The sequence below is a fragment of the Canis aureus genome, chromosome 7 (genome assembly GCF_053574225.1).
Source record: "Canis aureus isolate CA01 chromosome 7, VMU_Caureus_v.1.0, whole genome shotgun sequence".
Lineage (NCBI taxonomy): Eukaryota > Metazoa > Chordata > Mammalia > Carnivora > Canidae > Canis > Canis aureus.
The window spans coordinates 4,728,595-4,752,249 of NC_135617.1; the positions used below are offsets into that span (position 1 = coordinate 4,728,595).

The window sequence follows — 23,655 nt, forward strand, 5'->3', positions numbered from 1 at the left end:
AAACTAGAAAGCAACTTAATAAGGAAGAGTAAGGGGGGTAAAGTTCTTTGGTATTAGACTATTAGCCAGAAAAGTTACTCTTGATGAAATTTTTTGTTACAATGACTTCCTTGTTTTTAATCCTCTTAGTATGTTTGTGCTACTGAAAGGAGCCACTAAGGAGCAGTCTTTTAAGATTGGTCAGGAAATTGCTGAAGCTGTAACTGCTACCAATCCTAAACCAGTGAAATTGAAGTTTGAAAAGGTAAGAGAAATGTAATAAATGCTAGTAAGCACATAAAATTCACATACCTTCTAGAGATTTTGTACTTGCACAATACATTTTTAGAATCAATAACAGTATATGGGTCTACAAGGTGTTAAATTATTTTCCCTTAGTCTTGTGCAATTTTCTCAAAAATTTTTTAGTAATGTCTGTAAAGAAAAAGGTTGTTCCAGTTGACTGTAACTGTGTAACAGACCACACCCAAACTTAATGGTGTAAAACAGTTACCCTTTTTATTATGCTTAAAGATTTTATGGGTCAGGAATTCAGAAAGGGTGCTGCATAGCTGGCGTTGCTCCACAATGCCTAGGTCCTTAGCTAGGAAAACTTAAAGGTTGAATGAAGGTGATCCAACCAACAGCTAATGGCTGAAATCACCCAAAGCTTTGCTCACTCTAATGTCTAGGGGTTGATGCTGGCTCCTCTTTGGCACATCATCTAAGGCTGTCAGCTGGGACGCCTACACTGACTGGTCTTTCCCTGGGACATGTGTTCTTCCTCATAGCATTATGGGACTGAGTTCCAGGAATGAGCATCCCAAAGAAAAACAGACAAAAGCTGTTTTGCTTTTTATGACCTTGTCCCAAAGTCACATAGCCTGTCTAGATTTAAGAGAGAACATAGACTCCCATCTCTTAATGGGAAGAATGTCAGAGTCACACTTGTTAAGACCATGTAAGATGGCAGATATTATTTCTTTGGACAATACGGTCTGCCATAAGGACCTTAGATTTTTCACTTTACTTTAGATATCAAATATGTATTTAGTTCTTTCTATATAAAAGATATTATGCTAGGAGAGGTGCACCATGCAAAGAAGCATAAGACCCAGTCCCACTCTCTAAGAGCCAGTAGCCTAAAAGGAAAGATTAGACTCTTTTATTTTTAACTTACAGAAGTCTTATGAGAGCAGTCTCCCTAAACACTGTAAGAGCACAAATAAAAGTCCTCCTGGGCTGGATGAGGAAACTATATAGGAGGTAATATTGCACTGTGCCTCAGAAAATAGAATTTCAGTAGGCAGCAATGGGGCTGCAGTCATTCTGCATAGAAGAAAATGGTATGTAGGAGAATATGGAGTTGGAAAAGTATAATATGGGAACATAGAGTACAGGGAGTGTGTCTTGAATACCAAGCTAAAGTATTTAAACTTGATTAAGAAAAGTTTATCAAACAAGAGCATGACATGATCAAAGCTGTGTGGGGAGGACTGGCCCCACAGTGGTATACAAGATGGATTAGGAAGAGGAGAATCTCAAGATAGGATGCAACCTGTATAGCCTCAACTAGGGAAAATAAAGGACAACTCAAGGGATTGAGAAAGAAGGATGAGTAGGAGTTTAAAGTGGTTAATTTAAGAGAACAGGTGTGAAAAGGGTAAAAATACCTACTTTGAAGCAAGAATTGTGTTTGGAGGACTGGATATGGTATCTGCCTTGAAGAGTGAGCATTCTAATTGGTGCAGAGACGGGGAGAACAGCTAGAAAACAGAATGAGTGCTGTCCTAGAAGTATAGGCAACGTGCCTTGGACACTCAACCCATCTAGCAAAGTGAAGAGCATGACATGCTTAGAAAATAACACCAGACATGAAAATGTACCTGAAATACAGATCATAGACCTTAACATAAAAGCAAAACTGCAAAACTTCTTAAAGAAAATAAACATTTATTTAAAAAATAAACAGTTAAGGATTAAGCTTTATATGTTCATGATGAATATTGGTCTGTAGTTTTTTTCTTGCTGGCTTTGGGACCAAAAAAAAAAAAAAAAACTAGTTTCATAAAATGAGTTGGAAATGCTTCCATGTATGTAAGGTTAATACAATTATTTCTTTCTTAAATGGTTGATGGAATTTACCAATGAAGCTCTCTGGTCCTGACATTTTATTGGGAGTGGAGGGCATAAATTTTTAATGACAAATTAAACATCTTTAATATATATTGAAATATTCAGATTTTCTTAGGCCAGTTTTGATAACTTGCAGTTGTTCAAAGGAATTTGTCCATTTCTCCTAGGTTATCAGATTTAGTGGCATGAATTATTTATATATGCTTACTGTGATTTTGAGATCTATAAGATCTTTAGTGACATCCCTCCTTTCAGTTTTAATATTGATAATTTGTTTTTTCTTTTTTCCTTGATCATCTAGATAGAGGTTTATCCATTTACTGAACTTTTTTGAAGAACCATTTCATTAATTTCCATTCCTTACTATTTCTTTCCTTTTACTTACTTTGGGTTTAGTGCTTTTCTTTTCCTGTCTTCTTAATTTAGAAGTTTGAATTATTGATATTAAATATTTTTAATGTAAGTATTTTAAGATACACATTTCCTTCTAAATACTACTTTAGCTTCGAATTTTGGTATCTTGTATTTTCATTATTCATTTGTTTCAATGATAAAGACTTACATGTCATTTAGAATTGTGTTAAGTTCCAAACATTTAAGGATATTCTAGAAATCTTTTTGTTACTATTTCTAATTTAATTCCATTGTGGTCAAAAAACACACTCTATGATTTTAATGCTTTTAAGTTTATTGAAATTTGTCCTTTGGTCCAGCCTATGGCCTTAGTGAATATTCCCCGGTGACCTTAAAAGCTATCTATATTCTGCTTATTGAAATGTCCTATAACTGTCACTTAGGTTAGTAGTGGTGGTATTGAAGCCTTCTTAATGATTTTCTGTCAATTTCTAAGAGGTGCTAAAGTCTCTAAGTGTATAATCATGGATTTCCATGTTTCTTCCTTGTTATCCTGCCAATTTTTATTTCATACATTTTGAAGTTTTCTTATTAAGTATATACACATTCAGGATTATCTTCTTGATAAATTGATACTTGTATCTTTGATATTTTTCTTGAAATCTGCTTTTTTTGGTATTAATATAACCACTCTAGCTTTGCTTTGATTAGTATTAGCATGTGTATCTTCTTCCATTTTTATTTCTAACCTTTCTATGTCCTTACATTTAAAGTGTACTTTTAGTAGTTTATTGCTGTGTCTCACCTTTTGATCAGATCCAATCTGATCACTTCTGCTTTTTAATTGGGATGTTTAGACTCTTTACATTTAGTGCAATTATTGATAAAGCTTGGGGACAGAGGAAAGGACCGATTTGGTAGCATTAAGAGGATGGAGGGCACACAACGATTAATCTAGAAACTTATCCAGTAGATTAATCCATGCAGTGTTGTTCACTGGAACACTATTTATAATGCCAAAAGATTGGAAACATCCTAAATGACCCACAGTTCTAGTAACTAGTTAAATAAATTTCAGTACCCTCCCATAATTGACTACTGTGTATCTACAAAATAAACTTAGCTTTCTGTACTAGGATGGGATGCTCACCAACATACATTATTATTAAGTTAAATAAGCAAAGTACAGAATGATATATAATGTAAGCTGCCATTATGTGTATAAGTATCTCTGGAGCTGAGTGAAGTAAGTCAGTCGGAGAAGGACAAACATTATATGTTCTCATTCATTTGGGGAATATAAATAATAGTGGAAGGGAGAAGAAATGTGTGGGAAATATCAGAAAGGGAGACAGAACGTAAAGACTGCTAACTCTGGGAAACGAACTAGGGGTGGTAGAAGGGGAGGAGGGCGGGGGGTGGGAGTGAATGGGTGACGGGCACTGGGTGTTATTCTGTATGTTAGTAAATTGAACACCAATAAAAAAAAAAGAGAAAAAAAAAAAAAAAATAAGTATCTCTGGAAGGGTACACAGGAAATCAAGAATAGAGGATGCCTCCAGGACAGGAAAGTAGAGGTAGGAGGACCAGGGCTTTTCATTGTATATTCTCTTATAACTTTAATTTTGTACTTAAAACTTTTAAATATGTAGGTGTTGAAGTAATTCAATTGTTTAAATAGATACGATTGATGGCTTTTGAGAGAACAGTGCCAGCTACAGCAGGGGCAAAATTTGGTAGTGCATACAAAGGAGTGGAGTGGTTAGAAAGTAAAGACAACTCATTTTGTGTGTAATTAATATTTGGTTAAAGAGAGAAAAAGACATAAAAATAAGATATCCATGGTAGGGGAAAATGGTTATTGAGAGGCATTTTGTTAATCCATTGCAGGTATATTTGCCCTGTGTCTTACAAACAAAAAAGAGGTATGTGGGTTACATGTATGAAACACTGGATCAAAAGGACCCGGTATTTGATGCAAAAGGAATAGAAACAGTCAGAAGAGATTCCTGCCCTGCTGTTTCTAAGGTAAATTTTATTTATCTTGTTTTCATCTTTAAGAAATAAGTAGCTAAGGAATCTGGTGAAAATCCTTAAGCACACATCACGGTGCCCCCCCCCCCCCCCCCCCGCAGCCTCAGTGACTATGTATAACTATCGGAGGAACTATATGGATGATTTGTGAAAATTTCCTTACTAATGAAAACAACTTACTTGATTTTAGTCCTTAGTTTCTGACTTCTTCCCACGCCTTACTTTTTATCACGATTACTAAAAAATAACACATGAACTTGATAAGAATTTCTGATCTATCACCTGGAGATGATAATATGTTATCATATAACAACACTCAAAACCTAGGGAGCAGGATAAAGAATCTAGGGACAGAATAATTTTATAAGTAATCCATTCTAGATAAACTGAAATTTTATTTACTTGAATGATTAAATACTAGTTAGAAGGATTTCTGAACAGTAGTACCATAAATTACCTAAATTTCTCAACCACAGTGATTTTAACCATATTTTATACTTTTTCTCTATTCAGGCCCAGATTCCTTCTATAATAAACCAAAAATAAGTAGTATAAATGAAACAGTACTCTACACACTGAGTTTTATAAGGGTATAAAAAGCACAATAGATTGTTGTCAGTGTCAGTATATTATGCTATTTATATATATATGTGTGTGTATATATATATATAATGTTATGTGAATTTGAAATATTATTTAATACTAGTTTCTGGAAGAGATATCATCCAATGCATTCTTTCTCCGAGGGTGGAATCATACTTAAGCCAAATTAGCAAAACTAAATGAGTAAATATGTATTGGTATTCATAAGATATAGAACTTTCACTTAGAACTAATTTAATTCAATCCACTACATATATCCACTGTATGTCGGTCATTTACTAGTAGAAACATTTCTAGCATAGAAAATTCCATCACAGGGCAGCCCTGGTGGCTCAGCCGTTTAGCGCTGCCTTCAATTCAGGGTGTGATCCTGGAAACCTGGGATCGAGTCCCACATCAGGTTCCCTGCATGGAGCCTGCTTCTCCCTCTGCCTGTGTCTGTGTCTTTCATGAATAAATAAATAAAATCTTCTTAAAAAAAAGAAAATTCCATTGTAACTAATACATACTTATTGACACTATGAAAAAGCAAAAGGCTGATTTTGATTGCTTGGTGATATGACACTTAAACTTTTGTCTGTCCACCTGAGTCTATAACAGGCCAAAAAAAAAAAAAAAACACTACATGTAATTATGTCTGGCTTCTTGTGCTTAAGTGTTTCATGTTACACTTTACCTAGCAAATGTTTTATTTGCATGTTATTTTGATATGTTCCTCAAACTACATGATATTCTATTTTTAGAAATAGCAAACTATATGAGATCTCCAAAATACTTTAATTTTTATTATCCAGTTACTATAAATAGCCAATTGTTTAGGTAGATGGGCAAATTACCCAGTAGTTACATAATTGAAAATATAATAATGAGGGATCCCTGGGTGGCGCAGCGGTTTGGCGCCTGCCTTTGGCCCAGGGCGCGATCCTGGAGACCCGGGATCGAATCCCACATCGGCCTCCCAGTGCATGGAGCCTGCTTCTCCCTCTGCCTGTGTTTCTGCCTCTCTCTCTCTCTCTGTGACTATCATAAATAAATAAAAATAAAAATTAAAAAAAAAAAGAAAATATAATAATGATGAAATGTACTAGGCGATATTTTTATGAGCGTATCCTTTTTTTTTTTAAGATACTTGAGCGTTCTCTAAAGCTGCTATTTGAAACAAGAGATATAAGTTTAATTAAACAGTATGTTCAGCGACAATGTATGAAACTTCTGGAAGGAAAAGCCAGCATCCAAGATTTTATCTTTGCCAAGGAATACAGAGGAAGTTCCTCTTATAAACCTGGAGCTTGTGTGCCAGCCCTTGAACTTACAAGGTAATGATGCACACAACAGCACCACTCTCAGTACCTACCTAGGATTCTGAATGGTTTGGAATAGATGTAAAGACAGCTAGTTCATAGTTTCTTCACCTGTCCAGAAGAAGCCTCACTAAAGATAAATTAAAGCTCTCCCATACTTTTTAAACTCCAAAGAAGAAAAAGGAACTCCTCTTCTGGGCTTCCCTTGAGAAACTATATTCGGTGAAATCATAATCTGGAACAGAGCTTGAATTGTTTATCCACATCAAAATCACCAGTTAGTCTTTAATGTGGGTCTACCAAAGCACTTAGATGATATCATTCTAAAATCAGATCATTTAACCAGCTAAAATTTATGATAGTTAAAGTTCTTAAAATTTAAGAACTATTTATGATAGTTCTTCCTCTTAGGAGATAGAAAACATTTTAAGCTAGTTGATATCTGGCACCTCTTACTGTTTTTCAAGTAGCAATGACTTACAGAGTAAATTTGAAGCTCTTGTGTCTGCTTGGTGCTAAGTCAAGTGCATAGAGGCCTCAGAAAAGTTGTAACTCTAACTTCAAGGTACTCCTTGTACTCTCATGGTTTCATAATTGTTTCTTAATTTTCTGGTAAGATGCCTTTATAATAGTTTTTGAGTGAATATTTATGTGAATTTAAATAGGAAAATGCTTACTTACGATCGGCGCTCTGAGCCTCGAGTTGGAGAGCGAGTGCCATACGTCATCATTTATGGGACCCCCGGAGTACCACTTATCCAGCTAGTGAGGCGCCCAGTGGAAGTGCTGCAGGACCCGACTCTGAGACTGAATGCCACTTACTACATCACCAAGCAAATCCTGCCACCCCTGGCAAGAATCTTCTCACTTATTGGTATTGATGTCTTCAACTGGTATCATGAATTACCAAGGGTAAGCTTACTAAATAGTATACCTGTGCTGTGACTGTAAAGAGAAGTCATTTGCAATTTCCAGTAGAACTAAAGATTTCATTTATGTGCTATGAGAAGTAACACAGATGCTCTGTTATCCTAAACTGGCAAAAGTGCCACACTCTTCTGATTTCCTAAAAGAAACAATTTTAAGTTTTCTACAAACACCTTCCCAGTTTCTGTCACATTGGCCAAATTACAGGATATTAAAATAAATTCTGCAACTATTTCAGTGGTAAAAAGTTAAGTAAAAAATAACTCATAATAAACTCATAATAATTCATAATAAAAAGTAAATGAAGGAAAGCAAAAAATTCCTTCAAAATGGGTAGTTAAGAAATGTATATAGTATGTAGTATCTAGACATAGTGCTAAAGAAATCAGACTAAAGAAATAATGTTAAAAGAGCATTTTGCTAAAGTAAAACCTGGAACTTAGAATCTGGGCCAAGGGAGTTTGGCGTAACTTGCAGCTCACTGGAAGCCTGAAGGAGCAATCTGTGGCTGGCTCATAATCTGGGATACATTAGTCTCAGAGAAGAGCAGTTTATATCTGCTGTTTGGAATTGGACCTGCTCAGTCATTTGCTGTTATCTCAGACTATAAAAGACTGATAGCATTTCAGGCAAACTTGTAAAAGTTGATCCTCAAATTACTTTACCTTCTCAACAAGCACATGTGGCCTCAAAGGATAGAATAAGATAGAAACTGAGGTTGAAGCTGTGCTTCCGAGAAGCTGTGCTGGCTGAAGTCTGTCATGTCGTGTCCTGGCTCTGCACCAGAAAGCTAGGACTACTTCTCATCAGCAGAAAGAATGTTAAACCAATGGCAATCGCAAGAAGCTGACCTAGTAACTTTTATGCAAAGTGATTAGAAGATACCAAGAGAAGACCAAGGGTATAATCACGACATGATAATGTTATTTCAGTGTCAAAAAGAAGACAGATCTCTGAGGCCAGGATTAACTTCAAATGAAGAATGCTTAGGTGACACATATCTAATTACATTTGGAATGCTCCACATTTACATTTGCTTGAATTTTGCACCCTACTGCCTAACAAGTTATTTTTAGCCTTCTACTTGCCTTGTTTCCATGGCCCAGTTTTGTAGCCTTAAACAGAATCCACTCTCAACCTGAATTTCTACTATTGTCTTCTCTAATCTCCAGTGTCCTGTATGATCTCCTGTATCTGTATATCTCAACCAAAAAACTGGGTAGCAGACCATTTTTTTCCCAAAAGAAATATATATATAGATATACATATAGATATATGTATATAGATAGATATCTGATGATATTAACACTTATGTTCTGTGAAAGGAAGCATTTTGTTCATTTCTATAGCCCCATTATCTAGAACAGTACCTGACGTATAGTAGCTACTCAGTATTTGTTAGATGAATGAAATAATGCCTTACAAAGGTTTTGTAAACCTGTAATTAGCATGACAGCAACTCAGCTGTGAAGCTGGATCAGACATTTTTTAAGGTTTTCATTTTAATTCCAATATGGTTGACATTACAGCATTCTTTTAGTTTCAGGTATACAATATATATATATATATAGTGATTCAACAATTCTATCCATTACTCAGTGCTCATTATAATAAGTGTCTTTAATCCTAATCATCCATTTCACCCATCCCTCAACCCATCTCCCTGAGACTTACTTCTGAATTGCTGTTTTTATAGATCCAGAAAGCCACCAGCTCCTCTCGAAGTGAACCTGAAGGGCGAAAAGGCACTATTTCACAATATTTCACTACTTTACACTGTCCCGTGTGTGATGACCTAACCCAGCATGGCATCTGTAGTAAATGTCGGAGCCAACCTCAGCATGTTGCAGTCATCCTTAACCAAGAAATTCGAGAGTTGGAACGTAAACAGGAACAACTTGTAAAGGTATGACCTTATTTGATAGAATCCCAAGCAATCTGATTCTTTAGGGAAATGTCAGTGCTTGAGATACAGTTTGAGATATGAAACTGGTGTGAAAAGTGGAATAAAGGTTCTAAGTTAATAAATTTTAAAATATTAAAAATATCATAATTGAACTAAATTATTTAAAGATGGCTTGATTTTGGATACTAACCCTTTATCAGATATGTCATAGGTTGCCTTTTAGTTTTGTTTCATAATTTATTTTTGTTTTTATGGAATAGTGTATTGTGTTTATTAAAACTTAGAACTACAATGTTCTATCCAATTTCTCTATCATATCTACTTAATATTCTCCCAAAAATCTGGTTGTCCTAGAGAATTCCTCATAAACTTGGAATGTTCACAGGTCTGAGAGTCCAGATAGAAAATAGTTGACATGATTGAGTCTTAATCTACGTCAGAGAACTCTTACAAATGAGCAAACTGACACAGAGGGGTTAAGTAATTTGCCCTATGTGACACTGCTAATGAGCAGCCAGGCTGCAATACAGACATAAAAGGCAGGGATGATTTTTCAAATGTGGGAAAGCTAGCAGCAACAGAAGTCTCTTGGAATAAGTTGGAAAATCTGAAGAAAAATTATCTAGCACATATTTTAAGAACAAAGTAGTATATTTCTTAAAGGAATGATTATTGTATCTCATACCATCATATTTCATGTGACATTTTTAGCTTTAAGACTAGAGAAAATTCTGGAGTGGAGTTTGTTTTGTTCTGTCTTGTTTTAGAAGAGCAATATATAAAGTTATTGAAATGTTTGAAAACCAGCCAAAATAATCGAGAGGCAGTGTGATTTAGTGGAAATGAATCAGGCTTATAATAAAGACATCAGGATTCTAGTTTGGACTTCATAATATTGTCCTTGTCCTTTGGCCTGTTTTATCAGAATGCTCTTCGAGAGGCCCCGTCTAGCTGCAGCATCGTAAATTCTTTTATACAATCATTCCTCGGCAGTCCTAATGTGATCCAGACCCGTGTGTGAAGGCCAGGCTCGTGTGAAGGCCAGGCTCCGCACCTTGTCCTCAGGGTAAAGAAGCCTTTGAACCAAGATAGAGTATCAGTCCACAATTTCTTAGTCAAACTTAGCTGCCATGAAGGTGAACGAGGGGAAAGAAACCGTGTCTTAGGAGACTAGGCTCTTAAGAATTTGAATATCACATAGATGATTAAGGGTTGATAAAGCACAGACTATTTCTCCTCCACCGTTCTAACTGCTACAGTTTGTACCGGCAGAAAATTCTTATGTTTTAGAGAGGACAGCCAGTCATCCAGAGTCCATTAAATAGACTCATTAAGGAAGGTAGAATCATAAATGTATGATTATTTTGATGCAACCACAGAAGCCTAGCTTGTTGAAATAAGTTGATTTTTCCCTCTCCCTTGCACCTCCTAAGTAGTTCTTAAATACCCTCACTTTCCTTCTTCCCTTGTTATCATCCTAGTCCAAACTGCCATTCTCACTCCTAAACTACAACAGCCTCCTACTCACACCCTCTGCCATGCTCTCCATTCTTTAAAAAAAAAAAAAAAAATTGGGGCAGCCTGGGTGGCTTAGCGGTTTAGTGCCTCCTTCAGCCCAGGGCATGATCCTGGAGACCCGGGATCGAGTCCCACGTCGGGCTCCCCGCATGAAGCCTGCTTCTCCCTCTGCCTGTGTGTGTGTGTCTCATCAGTAGATAAGTAAAATATTTTTTTTTTAACGTATTTCTTTGAGAGAGGAGAGTGTGCATGTGCAAACAGGAGGGGCAGAGGGGAGAGAGAGAAGCAGACTCTCTGCTGAACACAGAGCCTGACCCTGGGCTCAGTCTCACGACCCTGAGACCATGACCTGAGCTGAAATCGAGTTAGAGGCTTAACCCACTGAGCTACCCAGGCGTCCGGTCTTCATTCTTGACACTAGCTAGAGTGATATTTTAAAAGTACAAGTCTGGTGCTTTCTCTCTCTCTGATAAAATTCAGACTCCTTAGTATGCTTTATACATCCGTCTCCGTTCTGGTGCCTGCCTGCCACCTCTCCATCAGATTGCTCACCCGTCCCCCTGTTAACACTACGCTCCATGCATACCATACTGACGTCCTTTAGGTCCTTGTACACACTTTAATTTCTCCCCTCTTCTGGCCTTTAAAAATCCTATTCCTTCTGTCCAGACTGCTTTCCTCTACCACCATTAATCATCATCTGTGAGGATCAGCTTAAACCCCTAGACCAGGTGAAGCCCCCCCTGCAGTGAGCCCCTGCTGTAACCCCTTCTGCTTTGCTGTGGGGATGTGTATGCCCCTCTTCCCCCACTAAACAGTAGATGAGCCCAGTGAGGGTAGAGGCCCTGCCATTCTGCTGCTGCTGAGACGGCTATGCCTGAGCAGAGGCCAGCCGTGATGGCAGTCTGTAAAAATCTATTGAATGAACGACCAACTTCCTGCTGAATGCATAGTTGAAGCCGCAGTATGTCACTGGAGTGATTTACCAACCAGTTTTCAGCCACTTTAATAGTTTCATGGTTCCAGTCAGTGCAACCACTGAAGTCACTGGGTGTTCCCAGCTTCTGTTTTATAGGTTGCTGCCCTGGTAATAGCAACCAACCCTCATAGAAAGTTCTCTTGTTGGCTTCTATTACAAGGCGCAAATGTGAGCAGGACCTCCAGAGCACCACTGAAGTCAAAGGCTGTGATTGGTCTCTTCCCCCGACCTTCTATCTTCTGCCGTCAGTAACATAAACTGCACTAGTTGGCACCATCAATTTAACTAGAACCTCTGTTAATATTAGGTCTTATTTTATATTAAAATACAGTTGTTGGGGCAGCCCGAGTGGCTCAGCGGTTTAGCACCATCTTCAGCCCAGGGCCTGATTCTGGAGTCCCAGGATCGAGTCCCACATCAGCCTCCCTGCATGGAGCCTGCTTTTCCCTCTGCCTGTGTGTCTCTACCTCTCTCTCTGTCTCTCATTAATAAATAAAATCTTAAAATAAATTAAATTAAATTAAATACAGTTTTTGGGGCACCTGGGTGGCTCAGCAGTCGAGCATCTGCCTTCGGCTCAGGGTGTGATCCCAGGGTCTTGGGATCGAGTCCCACATCGGGCTCCCTGCATGGAGCCTGCTTCTCTCTCTGCCTGTGTCTCTGCCTCTCTGTGTCTCTCAGGATTAAAAATAAAATAAAATAAAACACAGTTGTTCTTTTCATCAGGATGACTTTATATATATTATTTGTTGTTTGGGAGGGAGTGAGAAAACAAAGAGGGAGTGGGGGGCACAGCAGAGGGAGAGGGAGAAACAGGCAACCTGCTGAGCAGGGAGCCAGACACGGGGCTCAATCCCAGGACCTTGGGAGCATGACCTTAACCGAAGGCAGATGCTTAACCAACTGAGCCATTCAGGTGCCCCAAAAATACAGTTTAAAAGAAGGGATGCTGTTTATAAATAAGTATGGTTCATCATCTTTCAAAAGATATTTTAAACTTTGAAGTTTTTTAAAAGAATTAAAATGTGTATGTCCTGTGTACTAAATAATCTGTAGAAATATTCATAAAGCAGAAATTATAGGAGACATAAGAAATAGGAATATGAGTAATAGATTTCATATGCCTCTCACTCAGCCCAAGAACAATCAGGTGATCAAAAAAGTACAGTTATAGAAGATATAAACAACGTAAGGTAAACCTTATAATTATCAAACTCTGAAATCCAGTATTATAGAACACAACTTTTTTTCCCAAGCATTACAGAATATTAAAAAACTGACCCTATCTTGTCTGTAAAGAAAGCTTTAATAGATTTCAAAAAGTTAGAAATATTACATTTTATCAGTACAGTGCTATAAAGCTAGTAATTCATCATAGACAGCCATAGCAGATCTCACAGAAAAATTCATCACCTTAAACACTTTTAATAATAAACATGAATGAATGAAAATGAATGAAATAAGCATCTGAGGACACCTGGGTGGCTCCGAGGTTGAGCATCTGCCTTTGGCTCAGGGCGTGACCCCGGGGTCCCGAGATCGAGTGCCGCATCAGGCTTCCCACAGGGAGCCTGCTTCTCCCTCTGCCTGTGTCTCTGCCTCTCTCTGTGTGTCTCTCAGGAAAAAGTAAATAAAATCTTAAAAAAAAAAAAAAAAAAGCAGCATCTGATTGGCTTACTTTCATATTTTTTCAAAACTTCTCAAAGGATAGCAAAAAGAAAGACTAAAGCAGACTTTTTTTTTTAATGTCCACCTCCTTATGAGCTAAAAAGTTAAGTATCCAGGTTGTGGTGTTTCAAGTTTTAAACAAAAGCTGAATTGAGCTAGGGTGCTCAGGGTTTAAATCACCAGTAATGGATCTTGACACTAAACATTGAGTTAAATTTAAAGAGGCAAGTAATTCCATCCTAGCTTATTTATCAGATAAGCACGGAGTGCATAAATATTGATCCATTTGGCCTGGCACCTGACTACGGCTACAGCACATGGAGCTGCAATACAGAAGTTCTATATTTGGGAATAGATTGGAATCTCCTGGCATAGACTCCTTAGTGAAAGGCTTTCTAGCAAAACAGCCTCCTTAGTCTTCAGAGAGCTCCCTGCGTAAGTACAGTTTCTCAGCACTTGTCTTGGGCAGTATCTTCATCTCGATACAGTGACCAGTGTGCTCAGGAAGACGTGCCCTTTAATTGACTGGAAGATACTGGGGCAGAGAACAAAAATGCTGAGACCTCTCTAAAACAGAAGCTCTTTGATACAGATCAGAGAACTACCTAGAGCGTGTTTGATTTCCCTCCTAGAAGATCATCTTGAGGCGAGGCAGAGCTATTTGGTATCCATTTTGTAAATCACTTGGATAAACTATTCAAATAAAAAGTCCAGCCTGTATTTGCTTGACCCTTGGGTCCACACTAATATCCTTTTTAATTTTTTAGTATTTTTCATGTTTTACAATCTTTTTAATATATATGTGACTTGAGACTTTAAAATCCGATCATTGTGTTAGGACATTATAATGCTTCTCTGTAAAAATTGCCTTATTACCTTTAGATCAAATATTAAACATCAGAATCACTTACAGGCCCTAAAAAGTACAGATCCTTAGGCTCTTTCACCGGGGAGTTTCATTGGTGGGATGGGGCTCGGGTGTTAATATATTCTTAAGCTCATATACACAGCACGGTATGAGAACTGCTGGTCTAGGCTACTACTCTCTGATTCCTATCTTTTGGTTTTTTTCCAAACTGACATTTTTTTTCTTTTCTGAAATAAGAAAAATGGATAACTTTTTTATTATTGACGTCTGAAAAAATCTGAGTAATGTGGAAAAAATAGTGTTTATATTTCATTTTAATGGTAATTGGGTAGCTTATTATGATCTTAATATCCCATTGACCCTTGAACAACATACGGGTTGGGGTAATTACCCCCTCCCAGTCAAAAATCCACATAGGAATTTTCATGTCCCAAAAACTTAATAGCCTCCTGTTGACTGGAAGCCTTACTGAGAACATAAATAGTTAACTCACATTTTGTATGTTACATGGATTATATACTGTGTTGTTAGAGAAAAACTTTTTTCTCTAGTTCATTTTAGTGTAAGAATTTTGTGACATTTGTAAGAGTATTGTAACAATTATAGTAGTGTACTGTGAAAGAAAAAAACAATCCGCATATAATGGACCTGTGCAGTTCAAACCCATGTTGTTGAAGGGGTCCTGTAATATCTGTCAGGGTAGGCTAAGCTTCAGAGATGAAAATTAATGAACCTTTCTGTAATGATTGTCATTTGTCTGCCAGTAAACACGTATACGTAGGAACTTTCCTCTTGTTTTATGTATTCCTCTTATACTTTCAGATATGCAAGAACTGTACAGGGTGCTTTGACCGACATATCCCGTGTGTTTCTCTCAACTGCCCAGTACTTTTCAAACTCTCCCGAGTAAATAGAGAATTATCCAAGGCACCATATCTCCGGCAATTACTAGACCAGTTTTAAATTGTCAATATCACAAAATTCCAGGTGCTATTTTTTTCAGTGTTTACCACTAAACTGTTGTGCATGGTGCTTTCTCAATTTTCATCGAGTCAAGTATGTTCACTGTCTATTATCTGAAGACTATGAAGGCTTTCATGCTAACTGAATTAAAAATTGTCCTTGTTGATCTCTGAATAGCTCACTTCTTACAATGTACAAATTCTTCATCCTTTTATAATGTATGTGTTGAATTTGCTCCAGTAAGTGTAACATCTTGTAAATCCATTTGAGTAGATCATATTTACTTCCCTGTGGAAGGAGCACTGAAAACCTCTTTAAAAAAACAAACAAAAAAAAACAAAAACAAAAAAACATTCGTGTGTTTTCCTTGAACTGTCTGTATCAAGACGTGTTACTTAGAGATACCCATTCACTTTATAATTTTGACTGCGAAATATTTTGTAAATACACTTTTTTACTTTTCAAACAACTGAGTAAAATAATGTGCAATGAATTTTATACAGATGATTTTCAAGTTGTTAGGTATATTTCCTCTAGGTTTTGCTTGACTCAAAGTAGAGTTGTTATTTTGATCAAACTGTGCAAACAATAGTACCATGTGTAGCATTTTGAAACGTTATTTTCTAAAACAGCTGTCTTGCTTTAGCTATTCCTGGGGCATTGTGAGGAACTGTGCAAAGACATTTTTGTTACAAACCTGTGGGCCTGTTGCAATACTTTAAAAATAAAAAATTTTATTCCATTTTTGCTTGTTTTGTATAGACATTTCTATTGCTTCTAAATAATGCTTAAAATATTTTCTTTCCTTATGTACTGTACAGTTAATCTTATTTGCCATCATCTTGAACACAAAATGTGTATTTAGAATATTTGTATAACTGTATAAAATAAAGGAATTATGTGGTCAGTGCATTGTTTTCTAAACTGGAAATCATTTTGTTTTAAAAGTTAATAATGGAAACCATATTAAAGTTGAATAAAATATGAAATATGGCTATGATTTTATCTTGCTATAAATGATATTCTCCATCTGTTTTATAAGCCTCTGTTGGTTACATCTCAACCCTACTCTTTTTTGAATTTTGATGCTGCAAATTCCCTGACCCAAGGATTGAGGATTTTTAAAAAAGTAGCAGAAGTAGTCTAGAAAAAATTGAGCTCTCATCCTTTTTTTGTTTGTGTGCACTTTCATTAATATACAATTAATTGTGAAGCCAGGACTTTTCGGAGGGAAAGCAATAACTACACTATTCCTTTTTAAAAATTAAATGCCCAGGGATCCCTGGGTGGCGCAGCGGTTTGGCGCCTGCCTTTGGCCCAGGGCGTGATCCTGGAGACCTGGGATCGAATCCCACGTTGGGCTCCCTGTGCATGGAGTCTGCTTCTCCCTCTACCTGTGTCTCTGCCTCTCTCTCTCTCTGTGTGACTATCATAAATAAATAAAAAAATTAAAAAATAAAAATTAAATGCCCATTTTTTTTAATAGAAAACAGTTCTTATTTTAACATAGAAAGCTTATCTGGTTATATACCAGAAAGAGATCTTCCGTTGCCAAGTCAGGACTGCCAAATACTGGGGGAATTCGCTTCTAGAAATTAGAATCAGAGAGATAGATGCTTGCTTCTACCTTGCTTCTGCACATATTTCCCCGAAGTTCTGCAGAGACAAACCCCACTTTGAAGGATTTTGTGCGGGAGCCTGGGACTGGCCCTCAGAATTGGGATTTTCTTACCCTTGCATGGCGGTCGCTGGTGCCAGGAGTCCCACTTGCCACGGCCTTCTCAACAGAATAACCTCTCTCGAGCTCCTCATTACTGAGCACAGCCAGACTGGTCGGTGGTTATCAGACCGCGCGCCCCAGCTCTAGTTCTCCCCCTTCCCGTGGGAAGTCCGCCCCGCGGACACTGTCCTCACGATCTGTGGACTGCCTTTTAATGAGATTCATTCGCTGTTTCAGTAACTGTCATGAGTGTTGAAACTTGGCCTTATTTGACCAAAAAAAATATTTTGCAAGAAGCTTGCACACTCATAATCCTTTCCCTGCCTTTTCAATCAGCTGTTAACAGCTCTCTCACCCAGGCCACAGAAAGAAAACTTCATCTCTGAGTAACGCTGGAGCGACAATGTCCTTAAATATCCCCGTAGGTTTTTTTAAGACCTCATCTTCTCACCAGTGCCTTTCCCTAGACATGAAGTATTAACAAAAGCGACTTACTGCCCCTGCAGACCCGGTTGGCAGTGGAAGGCAGACAGGTGCTGAACCTGGAATGTTCCATTCTGTTAAGTGTTGGAGGAAGGCTGGTCCAATGGGGAAAACCTAAAGATGTGAATGCAGGGCAGTTCGAGAACATTTAGGGGCGGAGTCCCATGAGGGGCGGAGTCCCATGAGGGCCGGGGCCACCTCTCCCTCAGCCTCAGCAGGTACACGGGCCCCACCACCAGGCACGCTGCTCTGATGACCTAAAATTCTCTTCCAGGGCTAGATTTTATGCAGGAAATTCTTAGAGCTATGTCATCTCGATCTTCCCATCTACTCCGCTTTCATTTCCGTAATAACCGACCTACAGGGATATTCCTTTAGGGCTTGTCGAATACGCTTTTAAGTTCATTTCTCAATTTCAGAGGAGTATTTCTTAAGATGTTTACATATTTGATTTTATGAAGGAACGTGGCTGCAAATGGCATTAGGCTGTGCCAGGAACAGAGGAGCACGAAGGCAGTGGTGCACAGGAGCTAGTTTTAGGCTACATATATCCCAGGCTCAGCAAGACTTGGAGGCCAGTGCCTGGTGTGCGCTCCGGAGACATGCCATAGCCCCTTGTCCATTTCCCCTGATAGGAAGAGATGCGTTGCCTTTAGCCATTTGGGGTTTCATAAAAGTGAATGAAATCTAATATCATTAGTGCCCCAGAGTTCTGCTTAATAAATAGCTTTTTACAGGAACAGTCATGAATGGTTTCTAGCATTTAAGGTCTGAGGAAGAAATCATAAGCACTGAACCCACTGTGTCTGGGTCTTGTAGCCCTGTCCATACCCGCAGCTGTTATGTCACTTTGGCCAAGTTCCAAGAGTGGCTTATAGAACAGAAATAGGGGAATGGCTCGGATTTATAAAATCAGGTTCTGTGTATACCTGGGGAGGAGAGAATGTGACCAGGAAGATTGAGGAGGTGTTTTTAAGTCAAAATGCCTTCTTCTTGCCTGAATCTTCACCTGAACCTGCTACTGATGCCGTCGCAGGTGCCTTCATTGGAGGAAAGGACTGGGAGGTTCCAAGGGAATAGCAGGCCAGAACTAAGGAGACCCATGCCCTTCTTTCTCATTATTCCTACTGGGAATGCAACCTCTTGGAAAAGGCACTAATTTGGACATAGAGATTAGGAAGTTTAAAAACAATCATTCTTTGAAAACAGGATAATCCCACTTGCCCTGATTACTTGATGGAGGCTTTATGAATGGGAATATGGGTGGAAAGTTACACAAATGTTAAAGTATTAGTTATTCAATATTTACTGAGAACCTAAGAGGTACCGTGAATTTTGCTCATCTAGAAATACCAAGATAATCCGCTATACTCAAGTATGTCACAGTCTATTGGGAGAGACAGAGAAGTAATGACATTGGTTTCAAGAGGATAAAATAAAAGATGCCTTTGCCTCTCTCTTCTATTGAATGAACCCCAACAAAAAAGAAAGCCAGTATTAGCAAACTCCAGAAAAGCTTAGCAACAGAAGACCCCAACTACTAAAAGGGACCGGGTAGACCTCATGGACCACCTTGACTCCTCATATCCAGGTGACCGCCCCCGCCCCCCCACATACACACACACACAGGTGAGTCCTACTCTATAGCAAATGAGAACCAGAGAGGCACTAAACTTGGAGACACTGGGCACTGATGGGGGCAGACCTAGATACACCCCAGACGGAGATTAACTGGAAGTCCGCACCCTCAGCAGTGAAATGAGACCCTCTGCCCCACACCCTGCCAACGTGCAAAACACCAAAAGCCAAGTCTACGTTCCTGTATCACTGTGTGCTGCTTTGGCTCATATTACAGTTGATAATGTGTGCCGCCGACATTTGATGTCTGTCCATTAAATTCTATATATCACGAAGTCAGAGATCATGTCATTACCCACCACTAGCATAATACTCTCGGATGACTGATAACTGTAGTTGAAAGGTTTAAACTGCCCACCTGGTGAAAAACTGACACTGATTCCCCTATGGCCAGGAACACGACAGGGATGTTTACTCTCACTACTATTATTTAACAAAGTACTAGAAGTCCTAGCCTCAGCAATCAGACGAGGAAGGAAAAAAAGACATCCAAATTGGTAAGGAAGAAGTAGAACTTTCACCATTTGCAGGTGACACGGTACTATATATATAAAACCCTAAAAACTCAACCAAAAAACTACTAGAACTGATAAATGAACTCAGTAGGGTTGCAGGATAAAAAATCAATATACAGCAATCCATTGTATATCTACACACTAATAATAAAGGAGCAGAAAGAGAAGTTAAGAAAACAATCCCACTTTCAATTGAACCAAAAACAATTAAAACCTAGGAAAAAAACTTAACCGAGGAGGTAAAAAACCTGTACTCTGAATACTATAAAACACTAATGAGAGAAATTGAAGATGATGCAAATAAAAAGATATCCCATGCTCATGGATTAGAAGAACAAATATTGTTAAAATACCTGTACTACCCAAAATAATCTACAGATTTAATAAAATCTCTTTCAAAATACCAATAGCATTTTTTCACAGAACTAGAATAAGTAATCCTAAAATTTGTATGGAACCAAAAAAGACCTCAAATAGCCAAAGCAACATTCAAAAAGAACAAAACTGGGGGTATCACAATCCCAGACTATAAGACATACTATGAAGCTGTAGTAATCAAAACAGTATGGTACTGGCACAAAAAATAGACACATAAATCAAGAGAACAGAATAGAGAGCCTAGAAATAAATCCTTGGTTATATGGTTAATCTTCTACAAAGGAGGCAAGAATATGCAATGGGAAAAATACAGTCTCTTCAACAAATGCTGTTGGGGAAAACTGGAAGCAACATGCAAAAGAATGAAACTGGACCACTTTCTTATGCCATACATAAACACAAAATGGAGTAAAATGCAAAATATGAAACCTGGAACCATAAAAATCCTAGGAAACAACACAGGCAGTAATTTCTCCAACACTAGTCATAGCAAACTCTTTCTAGATAGGTCTCTCGAGGCAAGAGAAACAAAATCAAAAATAAACTATTGGGACTACATCAAAATAAAAAGCTACACAGCAAAGGAAACAATCAACAAAACTAAAAGACAACCTACTGAATAGGAGAAGACATTTACAAATGATATATCCCATCAAGGGCTAGTATTCAAGTATATAAAGAATTTATACAACTCAAAAAACAAATAATCCAATTTTTAAAATGGGCAAAAGACATGAACAGACATTTCTCCAAGGAAGACAGCCAGATGACCAACAGACACATGAAAAGATGCTCAACATCATTATCCTGAGGGAAATGCAAATCAAAACCATAATGACATATCACCGGACTCCTGTCAGAATGGCTAAAATCAAAAATACAAAAAACAAGTGTTGGCAGAGATGTGGGGAAAAAGGAATCCTCAAACACTATTAGTGGGAACACAAATTGGTGCAGCCACTGTGGAAGTATGGAAGTTCCTCAGAAAGTTAAAAAAAGAATTACTATATGATCCAGTAATTCCACTACTGGGTATGTACCCAAAGAAGATGAAACACAAATTCAAAAAGATATATGCAGCTTTATGTTTATTGCAGCATTATTTACAATAGCCAAATTGCAGAAGCAGCCCAAGTGTCCAATGAAATGTTATTCAGTCACTAAAATAGAATAAAATCTTGCCATTTGCAATGACATGGATGGATCTAGAGGGTATAATGTTAAGTGAATAGGTCAAAGACAAATACCTATGATTTCACTCATATGTGGAATTTAAGAAAAAAAAGAGAAGTCAAAAAAACAGACTCTTAAATATATAGAACAAAATGCTGGTTACCAGAGGGGAACAAACTGGTAGAGGGATGGGTGAAATAGGTAAAGGAGATTAAAATTATGCTTATGATGAGCACTGACCAATGTACAGAATTGCTGAATCACTATATTGTACACCTGAAACAAATATAACACCATGGGTTATCTGAGAGACAACCAAGAGCTAGGAAGGATTAAATGAACGATAAAGTTCATTTCCTGTAGAAAATGACTCCTTTAAGATAAGAGGTGGTTGTTTTATCTAGAAACCAACACAGAGAGCCAAAGAAAATGAATTATCAGAGGAATATGTTACTAACAAAAGAACAAGATAAAACCCCAGAAAAAGGTCTTAATGAAACAGAGATAAATGATTTACCTGATAAATAGTTAAAATAAGTCATAAAGGGATCCCTGGGTGGTGCAGCAGTTTAGCGCCTGCCTTTGGCCCAGGGCACAATCCTGGAGACCCGGGATCGAATCCCACATTGGGCTTCCGGTGCATGGAGCCTGCTTCTCCCTCTGCCTATGTCTCTGCCTCTCTCTCTCTCTCTCTCTCTCTCTCTCTCTCTGTGCGTGACTATCATAAATAAATAAAAATTAAAAAAAAAACTTAAAAAAAAAAAGTCATGAAGATGCTCTCACCAAGGTCAAAAGAGCAATGCATAAACAAAGAAAATTTCAACAAAAAGATACAAAATATAAGAAAGTACCAAACAGAAGTCACAAAGCTGAAGAGCACAATAACTGAACTGAAAAAATACTCTTAGCGGGGTTCAATAACAGACTAGGTGAAGCCGAATAAAGGACCAGTGAGTTCAAAGACATGGCAGTGCAATTCAACCAATCAGAGTAACAAAAAGAAAAAAGAATTAGGAAAAAAAAGAATTTAAAACAATGAAGATAGTTTATGAGACTTAGGAAACATCAGGAGGACCAATATTTGCAGTATAGGAGCCTCAGAAAGAGAAGAGAGAGAGAAAGGAGTAGAAAACTCGAAGAAACAATGGCTGAAAACTTTCTTAACCTGGGGAAGGGGACAGATAACCAAATCCAGGAATCCCAGAGAGCTCCAAGTAAGATGAATATAAACAAATCCCACACCAAGACAGATTATAATCAAATTGTCAAAAGTTAAAGAAAAGGAGAGGATCTGAAAAGCAGCAAGAGAAAAACTTGTGTATAAGAACACACCATTAATACTATCAGCAGTTTTCATCAGGCCAAAAGGGAGTGGCATGATACACTCAAAGTGCTGAAAGAACAAACTGCCATACAGGAATACTCTACCCAGCAAAGCTGACCTTCAGAACTGAATGAGAGATAAGTGTCCTCCAGACAAGCAAAAGCTGAATGAGTCAACACCACTAGACCAACCTTCCAAGAAATGTTAAAAAAATAATCAGAACTATAATGATTTGTTACCGGATACACAAGATAAAAAGATTTAAATTGTGACATCAAAAACAAAATGTAGGGTGGGGAAGAGTAAAAATAGGGAGCTCTAAAATGCATTCAAATGACACTCCCGTGGAAGATGGTGGCAGAGTAGGAGGACACTGGCTCACCTCATCCTGCAGATACAACTAGATAACTAACAAGTCATCCTAAATACTCCCAGAAACCGATCTGAAGATTGGGAGGACAAATGCCACAACTAAAGGTGAAGAAGAGGCCACACTAAAGAAAAGGAGGAAATGTGGGGACACAGCTTGGGAGAGAAATGGATCATAGCCACTGCAGCGGGGAGGAGCCATGGCTGTAGAAAAGGGCAAGAGACAGTTTAGCACATGGGGGAGTGCATGGGAAAAACATCCCCATAGGAACGGTCTTAGAACACAAGAGAACCTGAATTTCATGAATTCTTGAAACCAGTGGGTCTTAAAGCCTGGAGTTTTAAAGGACATCATGCGGAACACCTGGGTGGCTCAGTGGTTGAGCATCTGCCTTGGGCTCAGGCCATAATCCTAGAGTCGTGGGATCGAGTCTCACTTTGGGCTCCCTGCATGGAGCCTGCTTCTCCTCTCTCTGCCTATGTCTCTGCCTCTCTCTAGTAAGTAAGTAAGTAAGTAAGTAAGTAAATAAGTAAATAAACAAAAAATAAATAAATAAATAAATAAATAAATAAATAAATAAATAAATAAATAAATAAAATCATGCTTGGCCCTGGAAGAGCTTGGAGGACATTGGAGCTGCCCTTGGAGAAAGCACTAAGCAAACAGCCCGCAGACGTGCAGTGTGGAAACAGCAATCTAAAGAGCACCTATGGGACACAGGGGGAAGGTTAGTTGCTCATTTCAGAGCATGTCCCAGAGAAGGAGCATTTACAGTGAGATGCCTCCGAGAATAACGGAACTGCCAGGTGCTATTTCCT

General features: G+C 38.1%; 1 protein-coding gene across 5 annotated transcripts in view; it reads left to right on the top strand.

The window, feature by feature from the left end:
• REV3L (REV3 like, DNA directed polymerase zeta catalytic subunit) overlaps positions 1 to 16,236 on the top strand; it is a 177,305-nt gene extending 161,069 nt beyond the window's left edge. For 3 of the 5 annotated variants that reach the window (XM_077902750.1, XM_077902751.1, XM_077902754.1), the window contains 6 exons: positions 130 to 244; positions 4,360 to 4,497; positions 6,232 to 6,422; positions 7,073 to 7,319; positions 9,031 to 9,240; positions 15,096 to 16,236. In XM_077902750.1, coding sequence (XP_077758876.1) covers positions 130 to 244; positions 4,360 to 4,497; positions 6,232 to 6,422; positions 7,073 to 7,319; positions 9,031 to 9,240; positions 15,096 to 15,236 — 1,042 coding nt within the window. In that variant the 3' untranslated portion in view covers positions 15,237 to 16,236. Of the gene's footprint in view, positions 1 to 129; positions 245 to 4,359; positions 4,498 to 6,231; positions 6,423 to 7,072; positions 7,320 to 9,030; positions 9,241 to 10,165; positions 13,443 to 15,095 lie in introns of those variants that run through there. The other 2 variants (XM_077902752.1, XR_013382816.1) reach the window with 2 other exon arrangements.
• Positions 16,237 to 23,655: the final 7,419 nt, after the last annotated feature.